The sequence below is a fragment of the Phaseolus vulgaris genome, chromosome 2, assembly GCF_000499845.2.
Source record: "Phaseolus vulgaris cultivar G19833 chromosome 2, P. vulgaris v2.0, whole genome shotgun sequence".
Lineage (NCBI taxonomy): Eukaryota > Viridiplantae > Streptophyta > Magnoliopsida > Fabales > Fabaceae > Phaseolus > Phaseolus vulgaris.
Window position 1 is genome coordinate 49,593,217 of NC_023758.2, and position 23,590 is coordinate 49,616,806.

Here is a 23,590-nt window from a genome sequence, read left to right on the forward strand (position 1 = left end):
AATCACTTTTTTTAGTGATGAGAATCACAATTAAAAAGTCTAACACCATAGAATCCAAGAAGATATATGGAAGAAAGGGGAGGAATAAAAAAAAAAAGAGAATAATTAAAATATGAAAGAAATAAAGAAGGAAGTTATTGATAGAATAGAGAAATGGAGGAAGGCATGAATAATGGTACCTGTGAGTGTGTTTAATAATTTGATGAAGGTCCCATTCACTATTGGGCGATGCCTATTTGTCCTTTATGTATTTGTTTGTATTTGTAGGTCTGTATTGTACTTGTAGCATGCAGACATAACCAAAATACACTCTCTCTCCCATTATGGAATTCTTCAATCTTACTTCTTATCATACAATACAACTATCAATGACCAGAAAATATTTCTACAGAAGTTTCTTATGTTTTTCCTCAACAATAAGTTAAAGACATACATGGTTCAGATTTAGACAAGGTTTCAGTAGCACCTTTGAGAAAATTAGGGCATTGTTCTCGGTCACTAAAGATTGTTTTTAATGCGCAAATTATGGATGACTAGGAGCTTATGCAGTCTAAGTTATATTTGTTTTGTCTTTTTTTTTATGTAATGAATGAGCACTTATTTCTTTTTATAAATAAGAATATTTATAATATACATTTTTCTTTATAATAGGATTAGAATCAAGAGAACGATTCGGTTATTTCTCGGTTGGTCGATCTATACCTCACTCTCTCCTATCGGACAAACTTTTGTTACTTTCGCTCTTCTGCTCTTCTTTCTTGTTAGTTTCGGACTCGGATGATACCTGCAAAAGGTATTCCGACGCTCAAGTTAGACTTCGACTCTCGGCACTCAGTATTTAGGATTAGATGATTGCATATTTGATCCTTTGAAATCTATGCTAATTTATATCATTATTGTGGGCTCGTTGCGGTTAATGGGCCTAGTAAAAGGTGATTAACAAACGTTGGGTTATTAATCACTTTCGTTGTCATCATGTTGGCCGGTTCAAAACGGATCTGGATCGAGTACCGAGTTAGAGTCTTAGTCGTGTGAATGCTACCCTTTCAATTTTCATATATTTTCACTGATTCTTCAATTATCTTCAAGGTGGTTTTTTGGTTTTCTAGTACCTTTGTTTTGGCTTCCAAAGCCAATATTTGTTGTTCATCAACACACTGCTCACCTACTAATTTTTAGAAAGTTTGCCTATATATATCTTCCGAATTTTGGATAAATTATTTTATGGATGCAATGTTAATTGTGGAGGTAACCCTGAAATATTTTAATTTATTAAATTTTGAATATAAAATATGGTATTTAGTCGGTTAACTTAGACAATAATTGAATTCCTCTTTGCTTAAGTTATGAATGTTTAGCCCTCACTTTGGGGATTTTAAGTTTAGTAAAAAGGGAATTCCTTAAGTAAGGTGGGATTATGACTAAGAACTTCAATTTTCAGAAACATAATTTAAAGGCTTTATCGATGATTTAAACAAAGTTAAAAGAGATCGTCCACCAACATCGTTTCCTTTTTTTATTTTTATGCAATAAATACTGAGGATGAGATAATATAATTTGTTTTATAAATATTTTTTAAGATCCAAGACTAGGGAGAGTCGTTTGTTCATTTCTATTGTACAAAAAAAAAACAGAATATAAAAAAGTATAGAATGTAGTTTTGGTTGGCATGTATAATATAATATAATGAAGGTCATTTGATTTTGAAGAGAAGCATGTGAAGATTGGTGGTGATATGGGTTACATTATATGTAATATATTATTTGATAAAGTTAATAAATAATGCATTGAAGGTCTTCTTCCTTTTGTTCTAATTTAATTTGTTTCGTTCATTTGTCTTGCCTTATAAAAAGATATGAATCTACAAATCCACACTCATTCTTCCCACATCTTCTCATCAAACGCAACAAGGGAACCAACAACGTTAAGATCACAGATTCTCACAAAACTGTTATCACTTCAAAATTATTAATAAATTATTAGACTTTTACATTTTAGTTTCCGAGTTTCAGACTAACACCTCATTAAAATTCCAGCGTTCGTGGATTTGAATACTTTTATTTTTGTAACAAGTTTAAAGTATATTAAAATTTAGTAAGAAAAACTTGAAAGTAGTATTATTATAACTTAGAAGATGGTGGAAGATATTAATTTATTTTCCGTTTTGGAGAGAAGGTAATGAAGAGATAGAATATGGATTGTTTTTGTGGGTGCAGAATAGAATTTAGCTCACCAGAGTCGCTATCACCTTATCACCCATCCAACATTAGCTTTTTCATCACTACTTGCATTCTCTTTCTTACTAATAACAAAAAACTAAAATATTTTTTCTTGCTGCACTTTCCCACTGCTCTTTGAGAGGAAGAAGAAGAAGAAGAAGAGAGGGAGACTAAAATTTTGGATTTGGTTGCGAAACTTTGTTCTGCAAATCATATTTCTGGATTTTACATAATTTAATCACCAATATAGATAACCATTGCTCGTTAGCATCAGCATTTGGAATATTGTGAAAGTAAACTTTGATAACACATTTTCATAGACAATTCATTTAATTTTAGTTCAAACTATAAGAGTAAAAAAGGAAATTAATCATCACAGGTGAAATGCATACTATAAATACGAACACTTTCATTTAATATGAGCAAGATGTTCACTACGGGACTCCCATTTTTTTTATACTTTATGCTTTCATAAACTGAAGTTTTTATTCAAGCAGAAAAGGAAAGTAGCAGCAAGCAGAACAAAATCGATTAGTCCCTCTCAACTATTTATGCACAAATACTAATACCAGTTATTTACAACTTTTGAAAAGTGGATGCTGTGTTGCTCTAAACATGACGTTCCTCCAAACGCTTCAACGAGATCCAAAATCAACAGAGTACTAAAATAAACCCGTGAAAGGAAATCCTCAGCTATTATTCATCAGTAACGTCAGAAGGCAACCGATATGTGCGGATGACTCGTATCTGAAGCAAAAGCAGAGTGGAAATAGGAAATAAGAAAACCAGTTAGTGTAGCAATAATAATTCTTTCACATAAACTCACTATTGCCCATATATTTCTACAGAAAAATATAAAACTCAAAAGGTGAACATTTTCTTCAATTAAAACTAAAACACAACAGAGCATCCACGGATGACAGGCATCGACTCTACAAATGGAACGGATAGTTATGCCAGATTGCCAATGCCGTCCTTTGACCCGAAAACCAGAAATAATATAATTTTTTAGCGGTAATTTTAAAAAAACGCAAATCGAAGATCACAAGTGCTCTTAAATAAAATAACCAAATAGGCACAGCATAAAGTTAATCGTGCCAAGCTTAAAATGGAAGAAGAATAGAACATATATCTTGCCTGAGCAAAAGCATAAATTGTTCGCAAGATTCTAGCATAATCTGTTCCGAGCATTTGAATGACAACATCAGCCAAAAATGTTCCCCAAAGCCTGTTCCACAAGCCAAATAAAATGTCCATAAATACTCGCTAATTGTGCCTCAGAGCGTACCAAAATCAGAAAGCAAAGAGGTAGTAGAAGATATAGCTAACAGTGTTTATTAATGACTTCATAAAAATGTTGTCTAATGACTTCATAAGAAAGGGAAACCCCTAACAGGATAACTCTTTTTCCCATGCTAATTCATTCAATAAAATTGTTTCCTGTTTTTCTATCAATTTCTTGTTTCTATTTTATTGGCTTGTAAAAATTGCTTGAGCCAGAGATTGGGGATCATAAATTGCCTAGTTTAGTGGAAGTTGTCCATTGGATTGGTTGATAGAAGAACAACAACCAAAATATAAAACAAATAGGTCATGGAAAAACCAAGCAAAATACAAACAAGATATAGATATAGAAACAGAGATGACCCAGTGGGGGAGGAACTAGAGGAAAAAGTCAAAGATGAAGATGGAGGAATGGCTTACAGTTTCCAGAACTAACATTTGGTTAAGATGACAGCGGAAGAACTGCCAAAAGAGTCAGATAAATGAAATAGAAATCACTGTTATAAAGGTAATGTCTTGGCGCCAACTTAAGGGCCAAGATGGGTAAATATATATACAATGTCAGGCAGCAGGCATCGGAGGAAGTACCCCTCCAACTCATGTCTTTATACCAACTAAAGAGACTAGATGGATGTCCAGTCAGCCTACCACTATCAGATTCGAGACACTCCATAGAATTCAATGAAACAAATAGCAACTTTGCATGCTGCGATATTTGTTGGTCTAAATTACTCCCTCCTGCGCTTTGAAACAAGACAACAGCCCTAACCAAGAGGATCATGGAACAAGGTAATAATGGAAATCCAAACATTGAGTAATGTTCTTATAAATGGATCATGCCCATCATTGTCCCAGTATTTGGGTTTACACAAGGCATTGCAAATCTGCCAACCAAGGTCATTTAAACCAATAGGCCAAGCTGAAGTCATGGACAAACAAATTGCCATTTGAAAAATTATGAAGCAGCCGATTGCTTTTGCTGTCATGTTTTTGTCACAACTCCGAGCTGAAGGCAGTGAAAAAAGCTATAAGGGAGAATGTATATTTTATACATTTTCAGAATTCAACCCTAGGAACAAGATTGAATAACATGGAAGTGATATAGTTAGAATAGAAATTAAGGACAGCGAGAACAATTAGTTAGTTAATTAGATGGGAATTGTCATATTAAGAGAAATGCTACGAAGAAAATATGTAGCACACTCTTTGATATTATGTGAAATTCATGTAGGATCCTCTAAATGACGTGGGCACCATTCTCTATCTATTGGGTCCCTCGTGAAAATCATCCAAAAATAAGTATTAAGGAGGGTACTGTTAACTTTGTTAATTAGAAGGGAAATAGGGGCAGTTCAAACAGACAGACAGTTGGTTAATTAGAGGGGAATTGTTAGATTAAGAGAAATGCTGGGAACACAATACGTAACACTCTTTACTATTATGTGAAATTTATGTAGGACCCACTAAACTATGTGGTCACCAATCCCTATTTATTGGGTCCCTCGTGAAAATCAATCTATAGTAAGTACTAAAGAGTGTATTCTTTCTTAGCATTGTTCTTTAGATAGGGGGAAAAAGGACGGACGGGTTCTTATACATAGAATTAGAAAGCTTGTATGAAAAGGAAAACCCTTTCTGGAGGCCTGAAAGGTTCATTACAATCTCATGTTTTTTATATCAATAAGCAGAGTACTTGTTTAAATATTATTTAGTATTTCATATAAACATTAAAAATAAGCAAAGAAATGTGAGCATTAAAACAAGAACAGGTGTATATGACATACACAGGTCCAAGTAATGTGAGCATGCTTCTAAAGCCCAGGTACCTTGATGCAGCACCAAGAAAACCCTGGATTAATCAAACATCAGTTGAGAAACATGCCATAAAATCAACATAAACAGAAACGATAGTTTGTTTTAGCAAGAAAAAGAAAAACAATAGACGCATGAAACAAAGAAAATAACTAATTCTGCTGATATAACTACCAAGAAATCATTATTATCTTGATATTAAACTTTTTAGGTTTAGGTTGATTCATAAATGCCTACCTAAACTGCTTGAAATACATATGAAATTTAATTTTGGTCCACGTGCAAACGCTAATACTAAGAGTGAATCAGTGTTCACTATATCAGAAAGTCAGTCAAACTGTTACAACAAAGTGATTTGGTATCTCAAATGGTACACGGCATTTCATTAACTGACAGTGCATAAGGTTATGCAGATGATGAGGAATCAAATTTAGACTCATTAATCTATCTACCAATATGGAAATAAACTTGAAAATTTATATCATTAAAATAAAAATTGCATTAAAATAGAAACATATCAAACTCTCCTGTCAGGCACCTGTTTTGCTGCAAGCAAGGCTGCTCTGGATTCTAGATTAATCATAGCTAACTGCCCACCCTGTAAATCATAAAGTGCAAAATGGATGTTGAAGTTATTGCTTGGAAATACTAACGCACCAGAAATCTCACCAGTTATACCTTCTTCACCAACTCTTTCTTAACCTGGTAGTTGGCAGCTTCTACAAGAACTTTCCCAGATAACTTCCTCGCTAACTACAAGTCAGCATCCAGTCATGACTAGGGGAAGAGGCCCAAAATGCTTTCTTTTGGAAACTCATTCAAGAGAGAATAAATAAAACACAGATGCCATCCTCTTACCAATTGATATATCTTGGCCAGTGTGAAAACACCACCCCCCTTTAAGAGAAGAGGAACAAAAATGGAAAAGACAAATCAGTCAAAGTTTAAGACGTAATTGAAAGAAGTAGCATGTGAAGTGAATCATTTAAGAAACAGGAAAACCAACCTTCAAAAGACTTGATCGAATATCTTGTGCACCAACTTTGGAGTGCAGTTTCCATGGACTGAGGCCATGCTGTAGAGTGCCCTGACCTTCAGATGCAGTGCTTTGGTCGAACAAGGCAGGGTAGGTTCCTGGCTCTTCACTACAAGACTATTAAAGCTTTAAAGGTGAAGGGAGATAAAGAAGGAAGAAAGGAGGTGAGTTGGCTTACGTAGAGTTGCAGTGCAAAAGGTGGAGGAAAATTTCTAGTTCAAGGTCGGGAGTTGGCAATCGGGTTGAGCAAGGAATATCAAATTTTGTCCTTATGTGAAGCAAAACATTTCTATAAGATGGCCTCCAACCCCTGAAAGAGGAAATAGTTAGTTAGATAGATGGTGAGAGGGTGAGAGAGTAGAAGAAGAAAAAGAACCTTAATGTAGAGCGGGCATCGGCAGCAAGGAAGAAGAAACGGGACTCGAGAGCTTCTATAAATTGGAGGCGGAGGCTGAGGTCGACTCCAATCATGGAACGCTGGAGGTGGGTTGTGTTTGAGAATGGGATGGATTTGAGCAAAGGACTGAAGTAGCTGTGAGATTCGAAAGGGAGAGTGAGAGAGCTTCAAAGATGAATTGAATTGAATTGAATTGAATTGAATTGAAGTGCATGAAAGTAGTGAGTTGTGACCTTGCGCCGAAAAGGATATCTTCAATCTCTAACAACTCGGAATCGGTGGCAAGCTCAAGCACCGATCGCAGCTCTGGATCGAAGTGATGGGCATGGGGATAGGGGGAATTTGCATATGCATCTGCATTCGAATTCGCATTCGCATTCGCATTTGCATTTGCAGCTTGAAGAACGGAAAAGGTTGTGCGAGAAGAAGGGAAGGGATTGAGAATGGGCGCAGAAGAAAGTAGTGGGAATGGGTAATTGTTGAAGGCAGAGACTTTTCCCACTCCCATTCCCATGGACACCGTTGCCGTCATTTCCTTCTATTCGATTCAACCATTCAATTCCTTACCCATTCACACACTACAACTAGGGTTCAATTCAACTTCAGTTTATTATAACCATTCATCTCATATAAAAACACACATGAATATTTCATCACATAGGTTTCTAACCAAAGTCCATTTGCAATCTTCAAGACATCTCTTCAGATCGAGGAGATCAATTCATGCATAAAAAAATATATCTTTTAAATGTTTTGATAACGATCTAATAGGGTGATTACTATATTTTCAACAAAAATTTTGTTATAATAAATTTAAATAATTTGATATTGTGTTAAAAAGTAAATTTTAAATTTAATTCAATCTCATAAAATTAATTTATAAAATGAAATTTACATTTACTTATATATTATGAAATGTTATAATCTCTAGGTAATATCGATGTCACATCCCCAATACTTCTTATTATAACTAGATAATTAGCATATGTAGTAGTAGTAAGATAGCCTACATTATATTGAAATCTCCAAATAAAATTTATAAAATTTTCTTATATAGTGTGTTATATAAAATATTCTTATATCACATGTTATGAAGGACTATCAAGAAGATTAAAAGACTTCTGGTAAGATTAACAAATCACATGAAGTTCTATACTTTACTACTTATGAATATAAGGAAAAATAAGATAGAAATAAAAAAAATACAAATAATATGTTTTTTGAGCTTTATATAAGATGGTAGATATGACTCTATTTATGAAATTAATATTTATTTTGTAGAAAACTCATTATATTCTAGCTAAGATATAATTTGTTACATTTATCTTACTAAGAATAATTTTGATTTCAAATTCTAGTTAAAATAGGAAAAATATGCGATAATAATGTATCTTCCACTTACTCATGTTAATGAACATATTAATTTGAGTGAGAGTCTTTATTATTAGGCACACCAACACAATTATTGGGAAGGTGTTCTATTAATAGTCCATCCTATAGGTCATGCAAGAAATAAGAAGTTTTTTTTTCCCACTTCATCAATGTCATAAAATTGTTCCTAGACCTTTTTTTTTTATAAAAACTAGAGAAACTATTTTTAAAAAATTATTACTTCTCTTAAAAATAACAATAAACATATAATTAGATAGAGTAAAATACTCATTACTACATACAACCAGGTTAATCCTCTCAAACGTGCATAATATTTTAAAATGAATTTCAACGCCAATAATGAGATATAAACAAGCTAAATTTCCAACACATAATCTGTTGCTAATTTATTTTATAAATTAATTTCTGTGGATAAGCTTATTTCAAATAGAGATTTTCTTAACTCAACTTACCTTCTCCCTATGGTGGTGTAATTAGAGACGGGATAGAGAAGATAGAGTAAAATGAGAGTACTGAGGAGAAGGTTTTATTTTATCTCACAAAAAATAATGATGCAATTAATATCAGAACTGCAAAATAAACAAATTAAATTTGGAGTTTTATCACTGAATTCCTGTTACTTAAAAATTAACTGCGAACACACATGAATGGTCACCATATGTTTCAGAGATAAAAAGAAGTCAACTTACCTATATTCACTTTTATTAATCTGAATACTTATATTAGAGGTGTTTTAAGAACGTTAAAGTATATTTCTTAACATTTTTTTAAGTACACAAAATCTCAAATGTTGTTTACAATTATTTATAATAAAAAAAATTATATAATAATATTATAGTTTAATAAAATATAAATATAAAATAATAGTATTTGTTATATTTAGATATATTATGGATTAATTTGTTTTAATATATTAAAATTTATTGTGTTTCTATTTTGTATGATTTTTACAATTTTTTTTATTTAAAAAGAAAAATTAACTGAAATCTATACAAAATTATATTTTATTTTATTTTTTAATTAGTAAGATAAGGATAAATTTGTAAATTTATATTTTTAACATTTTAAAAAAATTAAAAAATCTCTCAAATCTATCATATCACTCACAAACTCCAATAAACTGTTCCCACAAATCCATCTTATATACCTTAATTCAAAGAACCTTACTTTCTTCACACTTTCCTCTTAAATCACTTCAAATTTACTCCCTCAAATCCTCACTCAAATCCAAACAAAGTCATAGTGTCATGGGTCGAGTTTGACAATAAGATGAAAGCAAACCTGATGCCGATCCCTGAAAATGATGAAAAATATCTTAGTTACTCTTCATAAAGAGGGGAATGTGTTAATTAAGGTGATTGACTGAATATGTGGGATTGTAATTAATTTGATAATATAACTTAAAACAGTACGAGATACCGGAGAAAGAGAAAAAACACTACCCTATATAAAGATAACAACTCACAAAACACACAACACAGAGAAAATACTTTCAACCGAAATTTTACAGTATATTTTAACTATATTTTATGTTCTTATTGATTTGAATGTCAGAGTACTTCCTGCAGGTGGACCATCTCAGAGTTTAACCAACATCAACTGAATGCTCTAGTTGAAAGACATCCCTCTTGTCTAGAACACACTTCTCAACAATAATTCATTATATTATTATTATTATTATTATTATTATTTTATTTATAACAAAAAATTATGTTAGACATCACCATGTTACTTGACATCTCAAATAGGATGACACCTCAAGTAACAACAATCATTATATTATCTTTATTAAGAATGAAAATGTATTATGAGGTGATCATATCTTATTCTCGACGTGTTGATAACACTTTCAACGAGTGTAGAAAAACTAAAATTATACTTTAATTACCTAATTAACGATATCACAAAATAAACAATTAATAAACTATGATTAAGAAGATATTACGAGTTACTCATATTTATTATATTATTTGTAAATGTAAAAATTTAACTTAATTGGTATAAATAAGTAAACATTATAAGATAATGTATTTTGAAGTATTATTATATAATTTATTTATATTAATTGAGAGCTGACTTGAGTTTAGAAATCCTATCAAAATCGATAAGAAATTATCCAGTTTTATAGGAGCAGAAAGAATTAAACATTATACACAAATTGCTGGAATAAAAAGAATGGAGATTTAAGTATGCAGGAATGTTAACTCTTCATTGTTCTTCATGTTGGTGTCTATTATATCACTAACAAAAGAAAAGTACCAAACAAGAAGACACGTACCAAGCAAGAAGGTTCATAAAATTAATATATCACTAAGTTGATTGCAACGTACTTCTGTCTAAAATAAACTTACTTCGGATGTTTTATTTCTCTTAAAAACTTAATCATTAAGAATATGATAAAGACAAACTTTTCTACCACTATTTTTTAAACAAAGAAATAAAATAAAATATTTTTTTTATGAATTCAAATTAATTTTCAAAAGTTATTAAACGGATCTTTTATAAATTAATTCTAACATAAACAAGTTAATTTTAACTTTTTCAACTAAAAATATTTATCAAGTACAAACAGAGTATTTTTAGATTTTTTTTTATTGCAATAGCCATATACAGTCTACTTAAAAAACTGTATATAAGATTAGTTCTTAATGGGTAAACATTATTTATCATAGGTTGTTTTTCATGAAAGCTCGAGTGTTTAAGGGTTTTGGATTTAATGTTTATTGAGAGTGTTTTTGAATGGTGGAAATATGATGTAAAGTTAATTAAAGTATATTTTAAAAATAATTTAAATAACTAATAATCTTTAATTAGGTAAAAAGAACAGAATTTACACACAGGATTTTTTTATAAAGCTTAAATTATTATGTAACTTTAACATGTATCATCATAAAAAAAATATTATTAAAAATAAAAAAAATAAAAAAATAATAAAAATAGATAAATTATAGCTCATTATATTTAAAAAAAAAAATCTATTATATAAATGAAATGATTTTTTAATAAATAAATCATAAATTAAGTAGTAAAATATCGTTATATATTTTTTTTACGAAAAATATAAATAAACCTTTATTCAAATATTATGTAGAAGAGGAAAAGTGTAAGGGAAGAGAAGCCAACACTAAACTACCTACTGAACCCTTTCTAGCTCCCTCTCTTCTTATTGGTATTCACTTTAACACCAGCTTCTGTTGTTTCTTCTTCTTCTCCTTCTTCTCTTTTATTCTATTATTACTGTTCTAACTTCTTGCTTCCAAATCCTGAAGAAAGGTAAAACCCTTCCTTCAGAATCAGATCCTGATTCATTGGCTTTCTCTCCGGCATTCCAATTTTATCCACATTCACTGCCCTCATACTGCTCTGCTTCCACTCCCGTCGATCGCGATTGGATTTTCGAACCCAGCTTCGGTTAGGTTTTCCAACCATTGATTTCTCCTGCTACCTAGTGCTTTGCTTCCATCATTACCACTGCCAATGGCGCCACTTCCTTCTGCCTGATACCGGGTAAGCTGCCCCCTCCACCTTCAATATCATCTCTTTTATACAAACACCTGTGCTGTGCTCTTTTATCCGCAATGCCGCCTCTTCTTTTTGCCCTTTCCCTGCTCAACTCTGTTATTGTTTCTTTCGTTGAGTCTTGGCTCCTGCTCTTAGGGACTTGACTTCGCTATGGCGGACTTCAACACAAGCTCAGTTGATGTCATTTTAGAGTTTCTTCGGAGGAACCGATTCACTAAAGCCGAAGCAGCTTTGCGCAGTGAGATAATTAATCGTCCTGACTTGAATGGCTTCCTTCAGAAGCTCACATTGGAAGAAAATGCCTCGTTTGTTGTGCCTCAAAGTAATAAGGGGAAGCCTGTGCTTGAGATTCAAGGGGTGGACACTCTTGAGTTTTCTAATGAACTGATCATCACGGAAATCGAGTGTGAGAATGGTCGAAATGCCACCGAAAGCAAATGGGAAACTGCTGCTCCCACTTTGGTTGAACGGAGTAAATCGGATGAAGAGGTTTGGACTAGTGATAAGAACTTCATTTTCTCCAAGACTTCAGAGGATAGCATGCTTGATTTATACTCATGGAAGTTCAACCCTGGCAAAACTCCTGTGGAGCCTTACCAAAACGATGCTGGCAGTAGGGCTAATAATATTTTGAGTTTGAAGGCCACCGTATCCCAACAATCAAAACGTCAAACTAATGAAACTGTGGATCTAAGTGTTGCCAATACCAGTTCAAAGTCTGGGGAGGAAAATGCTGCCCTTGCAGACAAAAAATCTCTTTGGCCTGGAAGTAGTAGTAAAGCCTCGGTGGATCTTAAGTACGACCTTGTGCAAAGTAAAGAACCTATGGAACTTGATCGGCAGCTTAAATTCAATAGTTCATCTCTTAAAGTGAACTTTACAGATAAACCCTGGTCAAGAGTGGATGAGAATGTGAATTCTTCTTCAGATTCCTGCAAAAATTGTGTCAAGACTGTCTTCCCCTTCTCGAAAGGGGATGTATCTACAAGCTTCGATGATGCCACTTATTCTGACAAAAAGGAGGAGAAAAAGAGAGTAGAAATTAGTGATACCAGAACATCCATAAAAGAGGTGGATGAATCAGGGAGGTCTATTTACTTGGTCAAGACACCAGTCAGTTCTGAACAGAAGTTGATTGGCAGCTTAAGATTTCCTATTCCACCTGAAAATGAGAAGGAAGAGTTTCCAAGGCTTCCTCCTGTTAAACTCAAGTCAGATGATAAGCCCCTGGTTGTTAACTGGGAAGAGAAGTTTGAGCGAGATGGGCCAACTTCAAAACCCCCTCGTACTGACAGCACTTTTCTTATTGGTTCATATCTGGATGTACCTATTGGACAAGAAATTAATCCTTCAGGTTAGCTTATATTTACAAGGAATAAATTTCATTTGTTCGCAAATGTTTTCTGCCTTTTGATTGATGATTTCCCTTTTGAGCTTATTAGCAGCTACATTTGTTGGTTGGTCATGATAATAGCTTATTTTGTAAATGGGAAACCTTTCCTCAATTTTATTTGTAAAATGTCAGTTCAAAGTTTCAGTAGTTGAATCTTAAATCCATGTTGTTTAAGGGAAACATATATTTTAGGCTTTTGGCTAGTAGAGAATCAACTGTTCTATAAGATTGACTCTGATACCATATTAGAAAGTAAATTTTTTAAGCCTAATTCTACTTCACAAAACTGGTTTATGAGGTGACGTTTGCGCCCACTTATATATTATAATTTGATCATAATTCTAGTTAATTTGGTTTCTCCAACACATCCCTCTGTGCCAAGGATTAGACATCTCAAACGTAGAATCATATATTTATGGGTGATTCCATAGTGGGTGGCACAATAAACCCAACAAACCTCTTTAGGATAGGATCTGATACCAACTTGCACTATATAAGAAAATAAAAAATTATTTTATTGATAACAACCACACCAATTACTTCTCATCATCTCTATTTGTGATAATGAAAGCCTTTAAGATAAGGAAATAAAAATATGCCATAATGAATAAGAAGGTTCTAAAGATATTTTTTTCCTAATTACTATGGAGATATTGAAAATATTTTTATCTTAATAATCTACTATTGAGAACATCATATGTGATTTATGACCTGATATGAATCATTGAGTGGCCAAATTTTATCAAATTATGGTTTGGATTTTGAATGGTCAAATTCTAATAACTACGAGGTCTTGTAATCAGTATGCTTGGAGTACTCGTTAAGGAAAGTATAGCATCTATTAATTTTTTAAAGTTACTTGAAAAGAAAGTAAGAAATAAATTTTAGTTGTAATGAATTAAATTTTTTTATCTTCCATTTAATACGTTTTGCCTTTTCTTAATCAAACAAATGCCCTAGTGGCATTTCTTTTCTTAATTAAATTTTGGAGATTTAGTTTTAGTTGCTTTTCTGTTCCATACCACCACGATGAATTTTCATGTATTTTGCTTATCTTTTTTCTAGGTTGTATGTTTCTAGTTTTGACAATTTGACATATTAGTTCGTTCTAAATTGTCCCTTGAGCCACTGCAGAGGACTGCTCTGTGCATAGCTGATAGGTTATAGGAGTTTAGTTTGTAATTTTCTGCTTGGAACTTGGGAGAATGTCTAATCTTTGTCGTGGCTGTACTTTCCCCTTTTTGCGTTGAATAAAAACATCCTCAGGAGATTGAAGTTATTTCGTAAATTTCCTATAAGAAGGTTTACAAAAATTTTTACAAATGTTTGAATATTTACAGTGTGGTAATTGGAGGAAAATAAGGTATTAATTGAAATAAGAAGCAAATCTTTCTGCTGTACTTGATGCATAATTTCACTTTCTTTTTTGTTTCTATAGACGTCTATTTATTTTCTCATATCTTTCCAATAGGAATGCATAAAATAAGTGAAGTTATTAGCACTTTGTTCTTTTCCTCTTTTGATTTTCAGTGAAGGGAATAAAGACTATACAAGACGAATTGAGCTTAATTTGAAAAAAATGTTGATACATCTGCCATGAAAGGAAATGAATAAGGAAATGGTGCCATAATCATTGTACTATGGATTGAATACTCTATCTAGAATCTAGAATTGATCCTAAATCTTCTCAATTTTCTGGGTACACCTAGCTACCACTTGTTTATATCTGATTGCATGTACTTATTGTTTGTTTGATATACTTGTTCAAATGCGCTGAAGGGTGTTTTTGACTTTTTGATATATGCTTCAGGTATGAGGAGGGCTACAGGGGGCAGTTGGTTATCTGTAAGTCAAGGGATAGCGGAGGATACATCCGATCTTGTATCAGGATTTGCTACAGTTGGTGATGGGTTGAGTGAATCTATTGACTATCCGAATGAATATTGGGACTCTGATGAATACGATGATGATGAGGATGTTGGGTACATGAGGCAACCTATTGACGATGAGACCTGGTTTTTGGCGCATGAAATTGATTACCCTAGTGACAATGAAAAAGGGAGTGGGCATGAAAGTGTTCCAGATCCTCAGGAAAGAGGTCTGGCCAAAACAGAGGATGATGATCAATCTTTTGCTGAGGAGGATTCTTACTTTTCCGGGGAGCCATATCTTCAGGCAAATAATGTTGAACCAGTCACAGCTACTGATGATTCTATTGGTCTACCCGTTACTGAGTATGGAAGGACCAATGATAATGATTTAATGGCTCAATATGATGGGCAATTGATGGATGAAGAAGAATTGAACCTTATGTGTGCAGAACCGGTCTGGCGGGGCTTTGTCCCTCAAACTAATGAACTGATGATGCTAGGAGATGGAAGGGTATTGAATGATAATGTAAGATCACGGCTAGAGGACATCAATATGGATGATGATCAACATGGTTCTGTTAGGTCAATTGGGGTAGGGATCAATAGTGATGTTGCAGATATTGGTAGTGAAGTGCGGGAAAGTTTGGTTGGTGGTAGTAGTGAAGGAGATCTAGAATATTTCCATGATCATGACAGGCTTGGTGGTTTCAGGCACTCCCATCGTGATTTGGATAAGAAATCTACTAACAAATCTAACAAAAATAAGAACAATGACAAGAGTGAGTCAAATAAATATGTCATAGGATGTGACAGAGATGCACAGTTCCAGATAAAAACTCATGGTGATGGGAACTTCTCTTTTCCCCTATCTTTGAAGGATGGTGAGATGATTCAGACTTCCACTGATAAGTCCCTGTGGTCAAATAACGGCAATGCAGATGAAATTGATGACTGTCTTAGTGCATTTGTGGAAACTGAGGACATGCTTGCTTCGTGGAGGCAAAAGAGTAGTGATTCATCACCTGCTAGAAGTTCTAGGGATGATTATAATGCTAACAATGTAAGATCCAGAAACTCGTCTCCAACAACAATTTCAAATTATGGATATTCTGAAAGAGAGCATGTGAAGGTGGAAGAGGATGAAAAGACTGGAATTGCAAGGGAAGATGATCTAGGAGCAGAGGATGAAGAGGTAGCAGCTGTACAAGAGCAAGTAAGGCAGATAAAGGCACAGGAGGAGGAACTTGAAATCTTCAATCTAAAGATTGTGCACAGGAAAAACAGGCATGTTTTCAATAAGTGGTGTTTGTTTGTGTTCATGTGCTGATCTGAGCTATAATCACTAATCATGGTGTTTACCGGTCCAATAAACATGCTTACTATTGCCTCAATTAACAAATCATTTGTGATATAAAACCAATACACTGATTTATTATTATGAAAAGGGTAAAAGATACGAGATGAATTTGAGACTCTGATAACGTATGATATGACTATATAAAGCCCAGTTACAAGTTAGTTGTAAAGTCTAACAGAAAACAACTGTCTTAAGGGAAACAAGAACACTAACAGATCCAATACATGTCAAACAGAGTATAACCCTCAGTTATGCTGAGTTTGTCCCTAAGAAAGGAAAATCTAGTAGGAGAGAAAGGCTTGGTAAGAAGATCTGCCCATTTATCCTGATCAGGAGTGTGTTGAACAACATGCTGCTTGTTATTAACCTTTTGCAGACAAAGAACACATCAAGCTCCGTGTGCTAAGGTTCTTGCATGAAGAACAGGATTATGAGCCAAATTAACAGCACTGAGATTGTCACACAGAACAAGTAGAATGAGGAACTGAAAGTTCCATGAGGAGTATACATAATATGTCAGCTGTAGCAGCAGCTAAACTCCTATATTCAGCTTTTATGCTAGATCTTGAAACCCCAATTTGTTTTCTTGACCACCATGGAACAAAATTAGGTCCCAAGTAAATGGCAGCCCCAGAAGTAGATCTTCTGTCATCATGATGTGTTACCCAATCTGCATCATAGAAAGCTCTAATAGCTAGAGTTTAATGAGGAATGGCAGTATGAACAATGAGACCACAATGTTAGGCCCCTTTAAGATATCTCAATACTCTTTTAACAACACCCTAATGAGACTTAAGTAGAAGCCATAGACTAGCATACCAAGTTGACAGAAAAACTCAATTCAGGATGTGTTATAGTCACATACTGAAGTGCACCAACAATAGACTTATACAAAGAAGGCTCTTGTGACATGAAACAGTCTGTATCCATAATACGTCAGTTGTAGCAATAGCTAAACTCCTATATTCAATTTTTGTGCTAGATCTTGAAACCATAATTTGTTTCCTTGACCACCAAGAAACTAATTTAGGTCCAAAGTCAATGGCAGCCTCAGTGGATTTACTGTCATCAAGATCTGTTTGGTACATACTATTTATATGAACCATCTTGAGGGGGGTATTAAATGTAACGGGCTTTGACCCATCTCTTTGTATTTTTATATTTATAAATGCATAACCCTATGCCCTCAATACACAATAGAGATTCATCCTATGCCTCTCTCTTATTTTAACAAGAAGTAAGGGTGTTGCTGTGGTTGAAAAGAAAGATGAAGATAAGGAAATCTATGCTTATTAAAGATGACATCTTTAGAAATAAAAACTCTGCCAGTTGGAGATAAACATATATATCCCGTATGACTGGTGGAATACCGCAAAAAGATACACTTAGTTGATCTAAACTCAAGCTTCAGAGCATTATAACGTGTAAGAAAAGGAAAGTGAGCACAAAGACCTTGAGAAAATTGTAATTTGGGGAGGTTTGAAATAATGTAGTATAGGGAGTGGCAAATTGAGAAGAGTGTAGGGTGAATTCTTGGTTGCATAATCCCATTTTAGGTCTTGTGAGGGGGAGTGTTGGCAGGTCTAAGGTTAGAGCTATAGGGGTTATTTTGACTAGAGGACTCTGCTTAAGGTTCAATACTGTATAAAAGCTTCTGAATTTGGGACGAAAGACTCACCTAAAGAAGAGGAAGTGGACTGACCTGTGGAATCTAATTGAATGACTTGTGGAGCTGCAGGTATAGTGGAATTAGGATGATATATTTCAGGAATATAGGCAGAAACAAAAGGTGAAATAGAAGTAAGGGTGTTGAGGTGGTTGGAAAAAAAGATGAAGATAAATAAATCTATGCTTATTGAAGATGACATCTTTAGAAATAAACACTCTGCCAGTTGGAGATAGACATATATATATATATATCTTGTATGAACTGGTGGAATACCCCATAAAGATACACTTAGTGATCTAAACTCAAGCTTTAGAGCATTATAAAGTCTAAAAAAGGAAAGTGAGCATACCCAAAGACCTTGAGAAAGTTGTAATTTGGGTAGGTTTGAAATAAAGGAGTTTAGGTTGTGGCAAATTGAAGAGGAACACAGGGTAACCTAATTATGATGCAACCATAGTGAAGGCATGCTGATATCGTTAAGGGAATAGAAGCTTGACTGAGAAGAGAAAGACCCATTTCAACTATATGCCTCTGGTTTCTCTCAACAACGCCATTTTGGTGAAGAGTGCCAGGACACAACAAACGATGAGTAATGCTTATGTCTTTAAGGTAGTTAGTAGAGGCACACAATTCACCTCTGGAATCAGATTGTAAAGGTTTGATGTGCCTAATAAATTGCAGCTCAACCTTAGTTTTAATTTTTAAAAATAATTAAGGCATCATATTTATTTGTAAGATATATCCATGTGAACCGTCAGTTAGCATCAACAAAAGATATGTAATAATGGAAATTACCCTTAGATTTAATGGGTGTAGGTCTCCACAGTTCACTGTATATCTATTCGAAAGGAAATTCATATTTAGTTTGAGATAATTGAGAGGGTAAACAATGAGCTTTTCCCACACAACATTCGGAACAAAAGGAAAACTCTACTTTATTAGGAAATTTGATATTATATTGTTGAAAGACAAGATGGAGAACATTTAAACCAGGTGTCCTAATATGAGATGCCAAGTATATGCACTACTTGGCACAACATAATTACTACAATTAGAAACAGTTGTTATACAAGGAAATTGCTGAGAATTGGACAAATGTGTAGCTGAGGAGAGAGGCAGACCGGAAAACGGATAGGGTTAATCAGGACCAACATGACCTTGAAGGAGAATTTCATTGTAATCTTGAGATTTAACAAAACAATTACTAGAATGAAACTCAAAATATATCAGATTGTCGTAAGCAAATTTGCTTCCACTGACAAGATTTCTGGTTATATGAGGGACGTGTAAAATATTATGAAGTGCTAATTGGACACGAGAGTTACATGGTGATAAAATTTTTGAGGAACCAAAAGAGAGGATTTTCAAACCTTGACCATTACCAACAAATATTTGATCAGACCTTCAAAGGGAGAATTCTGCTGTATGTTTTGAGCATTATTTATCAAATGGTAGGAAGCCTCTGAATCAGGAAACCAAGTTGAGTTTGATGCATGATCAAAATTTACAACCATAGCCTGAGGTTGTTTTCCTTGATTATACTGTTTCTGCTGTTGTGATTGCAACTGAGAGGAACCATATAGATTCCACTGATAATTATCATACTTCTATGAATGAGAAGTCTACTAAGATGAATTAGATTGATTCCATTGTTGAGACCAGTCGGAACCTCCACTGTTTGACTACTGATACTGCAGATTGAACCTGTTGTAGCATGTTAATGCAGTATGGCCATACTTGGAGCAAACCTGAATTGAATAGTGCGTCTACCATAAGTATGTCCTTGACCACAACCAAAAATGACCCCCACGATTTCCCTTTCAAAATGTACTTTCCAAAGGCTGGATTCAGAACTGAGTAGTATTGACCATACTTAGTGAAAAAATGCATTATTTATCACAGTAATGTTGTTGACATATTTAGTTGCAATGTAAATTAGCAATGTCAGTACGTTTATGTCTACAGCATTCCTGATATAGTCTTTTTTAAAGTTTAACTGAAGGATACTGTGCTCAGTTGTGACTCATAGTAATACTGTGCTGTAGATTAGTTGGTGATCGTCATGAATTCTTAAAGCTGCTTTAATCCTTTATTTTTATTCTTATATTTCAAGAGAAAGGTCTTGGGAAAATATATAATGAAACCTCTTTCAGAGATATTGTTGAAACAGTGGTTTCTTTTTCCTTAATGGTAAATATATGTGAGCTGATGATAGTGGAACTTTTAAGCATTTCATTTTTGCCTTATGTAAAAGGATCTCAATGAGCTTGATAGCTTGTGATTTTTTGTTATGCATTATGATTTCTTGATTGTTTTTTGTTATCCCTTTTATCCTTGAGAGTCTTTCTTAAACATGATCCCTTTTGTCCTCATCAGTCTTTCTTAAACTAAGTTTTGTTGCTCAGAACTGGTTTTGAGGAGGACAAGAATTTCCATGTTGTTTTAAATTCTGTAATAGCTGGAAGGTATCATGTTACGGAGTATCTGGGATCTGCTGCTTTTAGCAAAGCTATACAAGCTCATGACTTACAGACAGGCATGGATGTTTGTGTTAAAATTATAAAGAACAACAAGGACTTTTTTGACCAAAGTCTTGATGAGATCAAGCTTCTCAAGTATGTCAATAAGCATGATCCTGGAGACAAGTATCACATTCTTCGATTATATGATTATTTTTATTATCGAGTAAGTGGATTTGCTGTTGATCTTGATATTACTATTTGCTTTTCAATACAATCAATTGTCATTTTAGTCACATACATTTTTCCTATATCTTACATTATTTTTCCTGCCATTTTTATAATTTCCAAATCATCCATTATTTGGACTTTTATTTATACCGCTGTGAACTATTATATTTTGGTGATGCTGAAGACTGCTGCTATTTGTTATTATTTTTTATCTATCTTCTAAAATATCATTCAGTTCTGTTAATTTCAACTATAAGTGCTGTGTAGAGTTAGTGTTTCTGATTTCTGAAATTTGCAATTTATTCCTGGATATGGTATTAACCTTTAAGACTGATACCAAGTTTTGTTAAATATTTTATGTCCTTAATTATTAAATATTCCTACAATGGGAGCTTTGCCACCAAAAAGAAAAGTGATTTGAATTTATTTGTTAATTTATGACAGAATTATTGATTGATTGTTGTATTGTATGCCATGTTTTTCAAATGACTTTACTGGTCTTCATTCTTTTTCTATTGTATGACAGGAACATTTGTTAATAGTATGTGAACTACTTAAAGCAAACTTGTACGAGTTTCATAAATTTAATAGAGAATCAGGTGGTGAAGTGTACTTTACAATGCCAAGATTGCAGGTTTGTGGTGTGGCATTTACTTCTTGATGTTTAATTTTCATTTTATCTATTCTCAGTGATAACTCTTCTGAATTTATATATGCAGTCAATTACCATTCAGTGTTTGGAAGCACTTCACTTTTTGCATAGCCTTGGACTAATACACTGCGACTTGAAACCAGAGAATATTTTGGTTAAAAGCTATAGTAGATGTGAGGTGAAGGTCATTGATCTTGGAAGTAGTTGTTTTGAGACAGATCACCTTTGCTCTTATGTTCAGTCAAGGTCCTATCGTGCTCCTGAGGTTATTTTGGGACTTCCTTATGATAAGAAGATTGACATCTGGTCTCTTGGCTGCATCTTGGCAGAACTTTGTACTGGCAATGTAAGGACCAAAGATGATTAATGCAGTTCAAAATGTCACAAAGTTTGATAAACAGTTGAGGTTTTAGTACGAAAATATTTTCTCTAGAGCCATAAAAATTCTCACATGCAAAAGGTGTAAAAATGTTTCTACTACCTCAGGTCAAAAAGTAGTTAACTTCAGCACTTAAATTCATTAAGTTTTTTCTTGATGATGGTATCTTTCTAGATACTGACGTTTCATCATTAAATAGACTCCTATTATCCTCGTAATGAAGAGATGCTAAATTCCTTCCATGCTTGAAGGCAGCATTGCTTTGTGTTATTTTTGTTTTGTTTGAGCAATCTTATGTTATTAAAGTTAGTTGTTCTGCTTTGGTTTTCAGATTGTTTACGTTAAAAAGCGTTTTTTTTGTTTCTGCACCATTCCTGGACCCGATGGTAGTTATTAGAATATAATATCAAATACACTTGCTTATTTTGCGATTGTTGAATTTTTATTAGTTTTTGGTTGAAAGCAGTTGTAGAATTTCTCTGCGTTATGGGCAGTGCTTTCTTTCCTTTGTTACATGATTAATTTTCTATTCTTCTTCAGTGGCACTAATCTAAGCTTCTTGTAGGTCCTCTTCCAAAATGATTCGCCTTCAACATTACTTGCTCGGGTGATTGGAATCATTGGTCCAATCGATCAAGGTATGCTTGCAAAAGGACGGGACACCTACAAGTACTTCACCAAAAATCATATGCTTTATGAAAGGAATCAGGTAATAATCTTATTTCTATCAATACCAAATGTAATAGCCATCAATCTGGAATATTGGTGTTGATTAGCCAGTCCCTAGGAGCCAGGGCTATTATGTAACAAGTTAAACTAGATGTTTAGTGTCTGGCCTTGACTGGAAGTTTTATTTTATTATTAGAACCTGCTCGAAACCACAAGGCAATGCAGTAAAATTTTCATTTATCTACAGCTTTGGAAGAGACTAACAGAAGTGGCTTATTAGTTTTTTCTCATAGATGTTAGCTTCTTGACATTTTAGTTCCCGTGTTATATTAAAATTGCAGTTGCCTCTGTATTTTTTAGTTGAATGCTTGTCAGTAAATTATTGTTTATCAATCTACAGGAAACCAACAGATTAGAATACTTGATTCCGAAAAAGACATCCTTGAGGCATAGATTGCCAATGGGAGACCAAGGCTTCATTGACTTTGTGGCTCACTTGCTTGACGTCAACCCTAAGAAGCGGCCCTCTGCATCTGAAGCCCTGAAACATCCATGGTTATCATACCCTTATGAACCCATATCATCTTGAAATATTTGGAGGGTTCTTTATGGTGCTAATCTGACATACCCAAAGTTGGGTTAGGTTCATCGTTTCAGAGTGGAGGACCCACTGATACATCCTTACTGCTTTTCATTTAAAGAGGAAATGGAAAGAGTCGTGCCCTTCCACATTTGGAAGGTGTTTTTGCTGTGTGGAAATGTCTGTCTCTTCTTCCCCTAACCAAGCTGTATTCCAGTGACAAACCATGCGATCAAACGATGTAATTTTGTTAGTTAGGTTTATACTTTCTTTGTTCTACTGGACAGGGAAATCTTAGAATCTTCTTGTACATGGTGTGATAATTCTTTTAGGCTATTTAGTTATATTTTTGTGATATATTATATAGATACACAATCCAATTTTGTATGGCGTGTGACACCACACTTGGGAGGGAAGAAAAGCTGCTGTCAATGTGAATCATTTAAGACCACGTGCTTGCGTTGTGTGGAACCTCAAACTCAATTTGGGAGCAATCAATTTGTATCTTGATACTGTTAAGTAACATTTTGTTCGGTTTTACTAACAGTATCGGGGATTTGCCATAATTATCGTTTTTTTGCTCAAAATTTTTGTTAAGGCATTTGGGTCGAGAATATATTTTCTTTCATTTTCATCTTTAATCATAAAAATGTTTTTTTAAAGGTTCT

General features: G+C 33.8%; 2 protein-coding genes across 2 annotated transcripts; one reads left to right on the forward strand and one right to left on the reverse strand.

Annotated features, from left to right (window-relative positions):
• Nucleotides 1–2,604: 2,604 nt before the first annotated feature.
• LOC137813070 (uncharacterized) lies at nucleotides 2,605–7,481 on the reverse strand. The gene is made up of 10 exons (XM_068615367.1): nucleotides 6,982–7,481; nucleotides 6,728–6,883; nucleotides 6,530–6,661; nucleotides 6,322–6,460; nucleotides 6,174–6,212; nucleotides 5,994–6,068; nucleotides 5,854–5,913; nucleotides 5,288–5,352; nucleotides 3,357–3,447; nucleotides 2,605–2,966 (listed from the first exon to the last, which is right to left on the reverse strand). Exons 1-10 carry the CDS (start codon nucleotides 7,278–7,280, stop codon nucleotides 2,916–2,918), a joined length of 1,107 nt encoding a protein of 368 aa, XP_068471468.1. The 5' UTR covers nucleotides 7,281–7,481; the 3' UTR covers nucleotides 2,605–2,915.
• A 3,764-nt stretch (nucleotides 7,482–11,245) lies between these two features.
• Nucleotides 11,246–23,509, forward strand: LOC137813071 (uncharacterized). Its single transcript, XM_068615368.1, has 8 exons — nucleotides 11,246–11,647; nucleotides 11,798–13,016; nucleotides 14,866–16,210; nucleotides 20,358–20,637; nucleotides 21,169–21,276; nucleotides 21,362–21,640; nucleotides 22,239–22,382; nucleotides 22,743–23,509. The coding sequence occupies exons 2-8, from the start codon at nucleotides 11,813–11,815 to the stop codon at nucleotides 22,929–22,931; spliced, it is 3,549 nt and encodes a 1,182-aa protein (XP_068471469.1). The 5' UTR covers nucleotides 11,246–11,647; nucleotides 11,798–11,812; the 3' UTR covers nucleotides 22,932–23,509.
• The last annotated feature ends 81 nt before the right edge of the window (nucleotides 23,510–23,590 follow it).

Bases quoted from the DNA above. Each gene is read 5' to 3' on its own strand.
- LOC137813070 (XM_068615367.1), bottom strand. From the start codon at position 7,280: ATGACGGCAACGGTGTCCATGGGAATGGGAGTGGGAAAAGTCTCTGCC. The intron at 6,461-6,529 runs GTAAGCCAACTC...ATAGTCTTGTAG, and splicing joins CTTTTGCACTGCAACTCTAC to TGAAGAGCCAGGAACCTACC. The intron at 3,448-5,287 runs GTATGTCATATA...CTTGTGGAACAG, and splicing joins CTCACATTACTTGGACCTGT to GCTTTGGGGAACATTTTTGG.
- LOC137813071 (XM_068615368.1), top strand. From the start codon at position 11,813: ATGGCGGACTTCAACACAAGCTCAGTTGATGTCATTTTAGAGTTTCTT. The intron at 20,638-21,168 runs GTAAGTGGATTT...ATTGTATGACAG, and splicing joins ATGATTATTTTTATTATCGA to GAACATTTGTTAATAGTATG. The intron at 21,277-21,361 runs GTTTGTGGTGTG...TTATATATGCAG, and splicing joins TTACAATGCCAAGATTGCAG to TCAATTACCATTCAGTGTTT.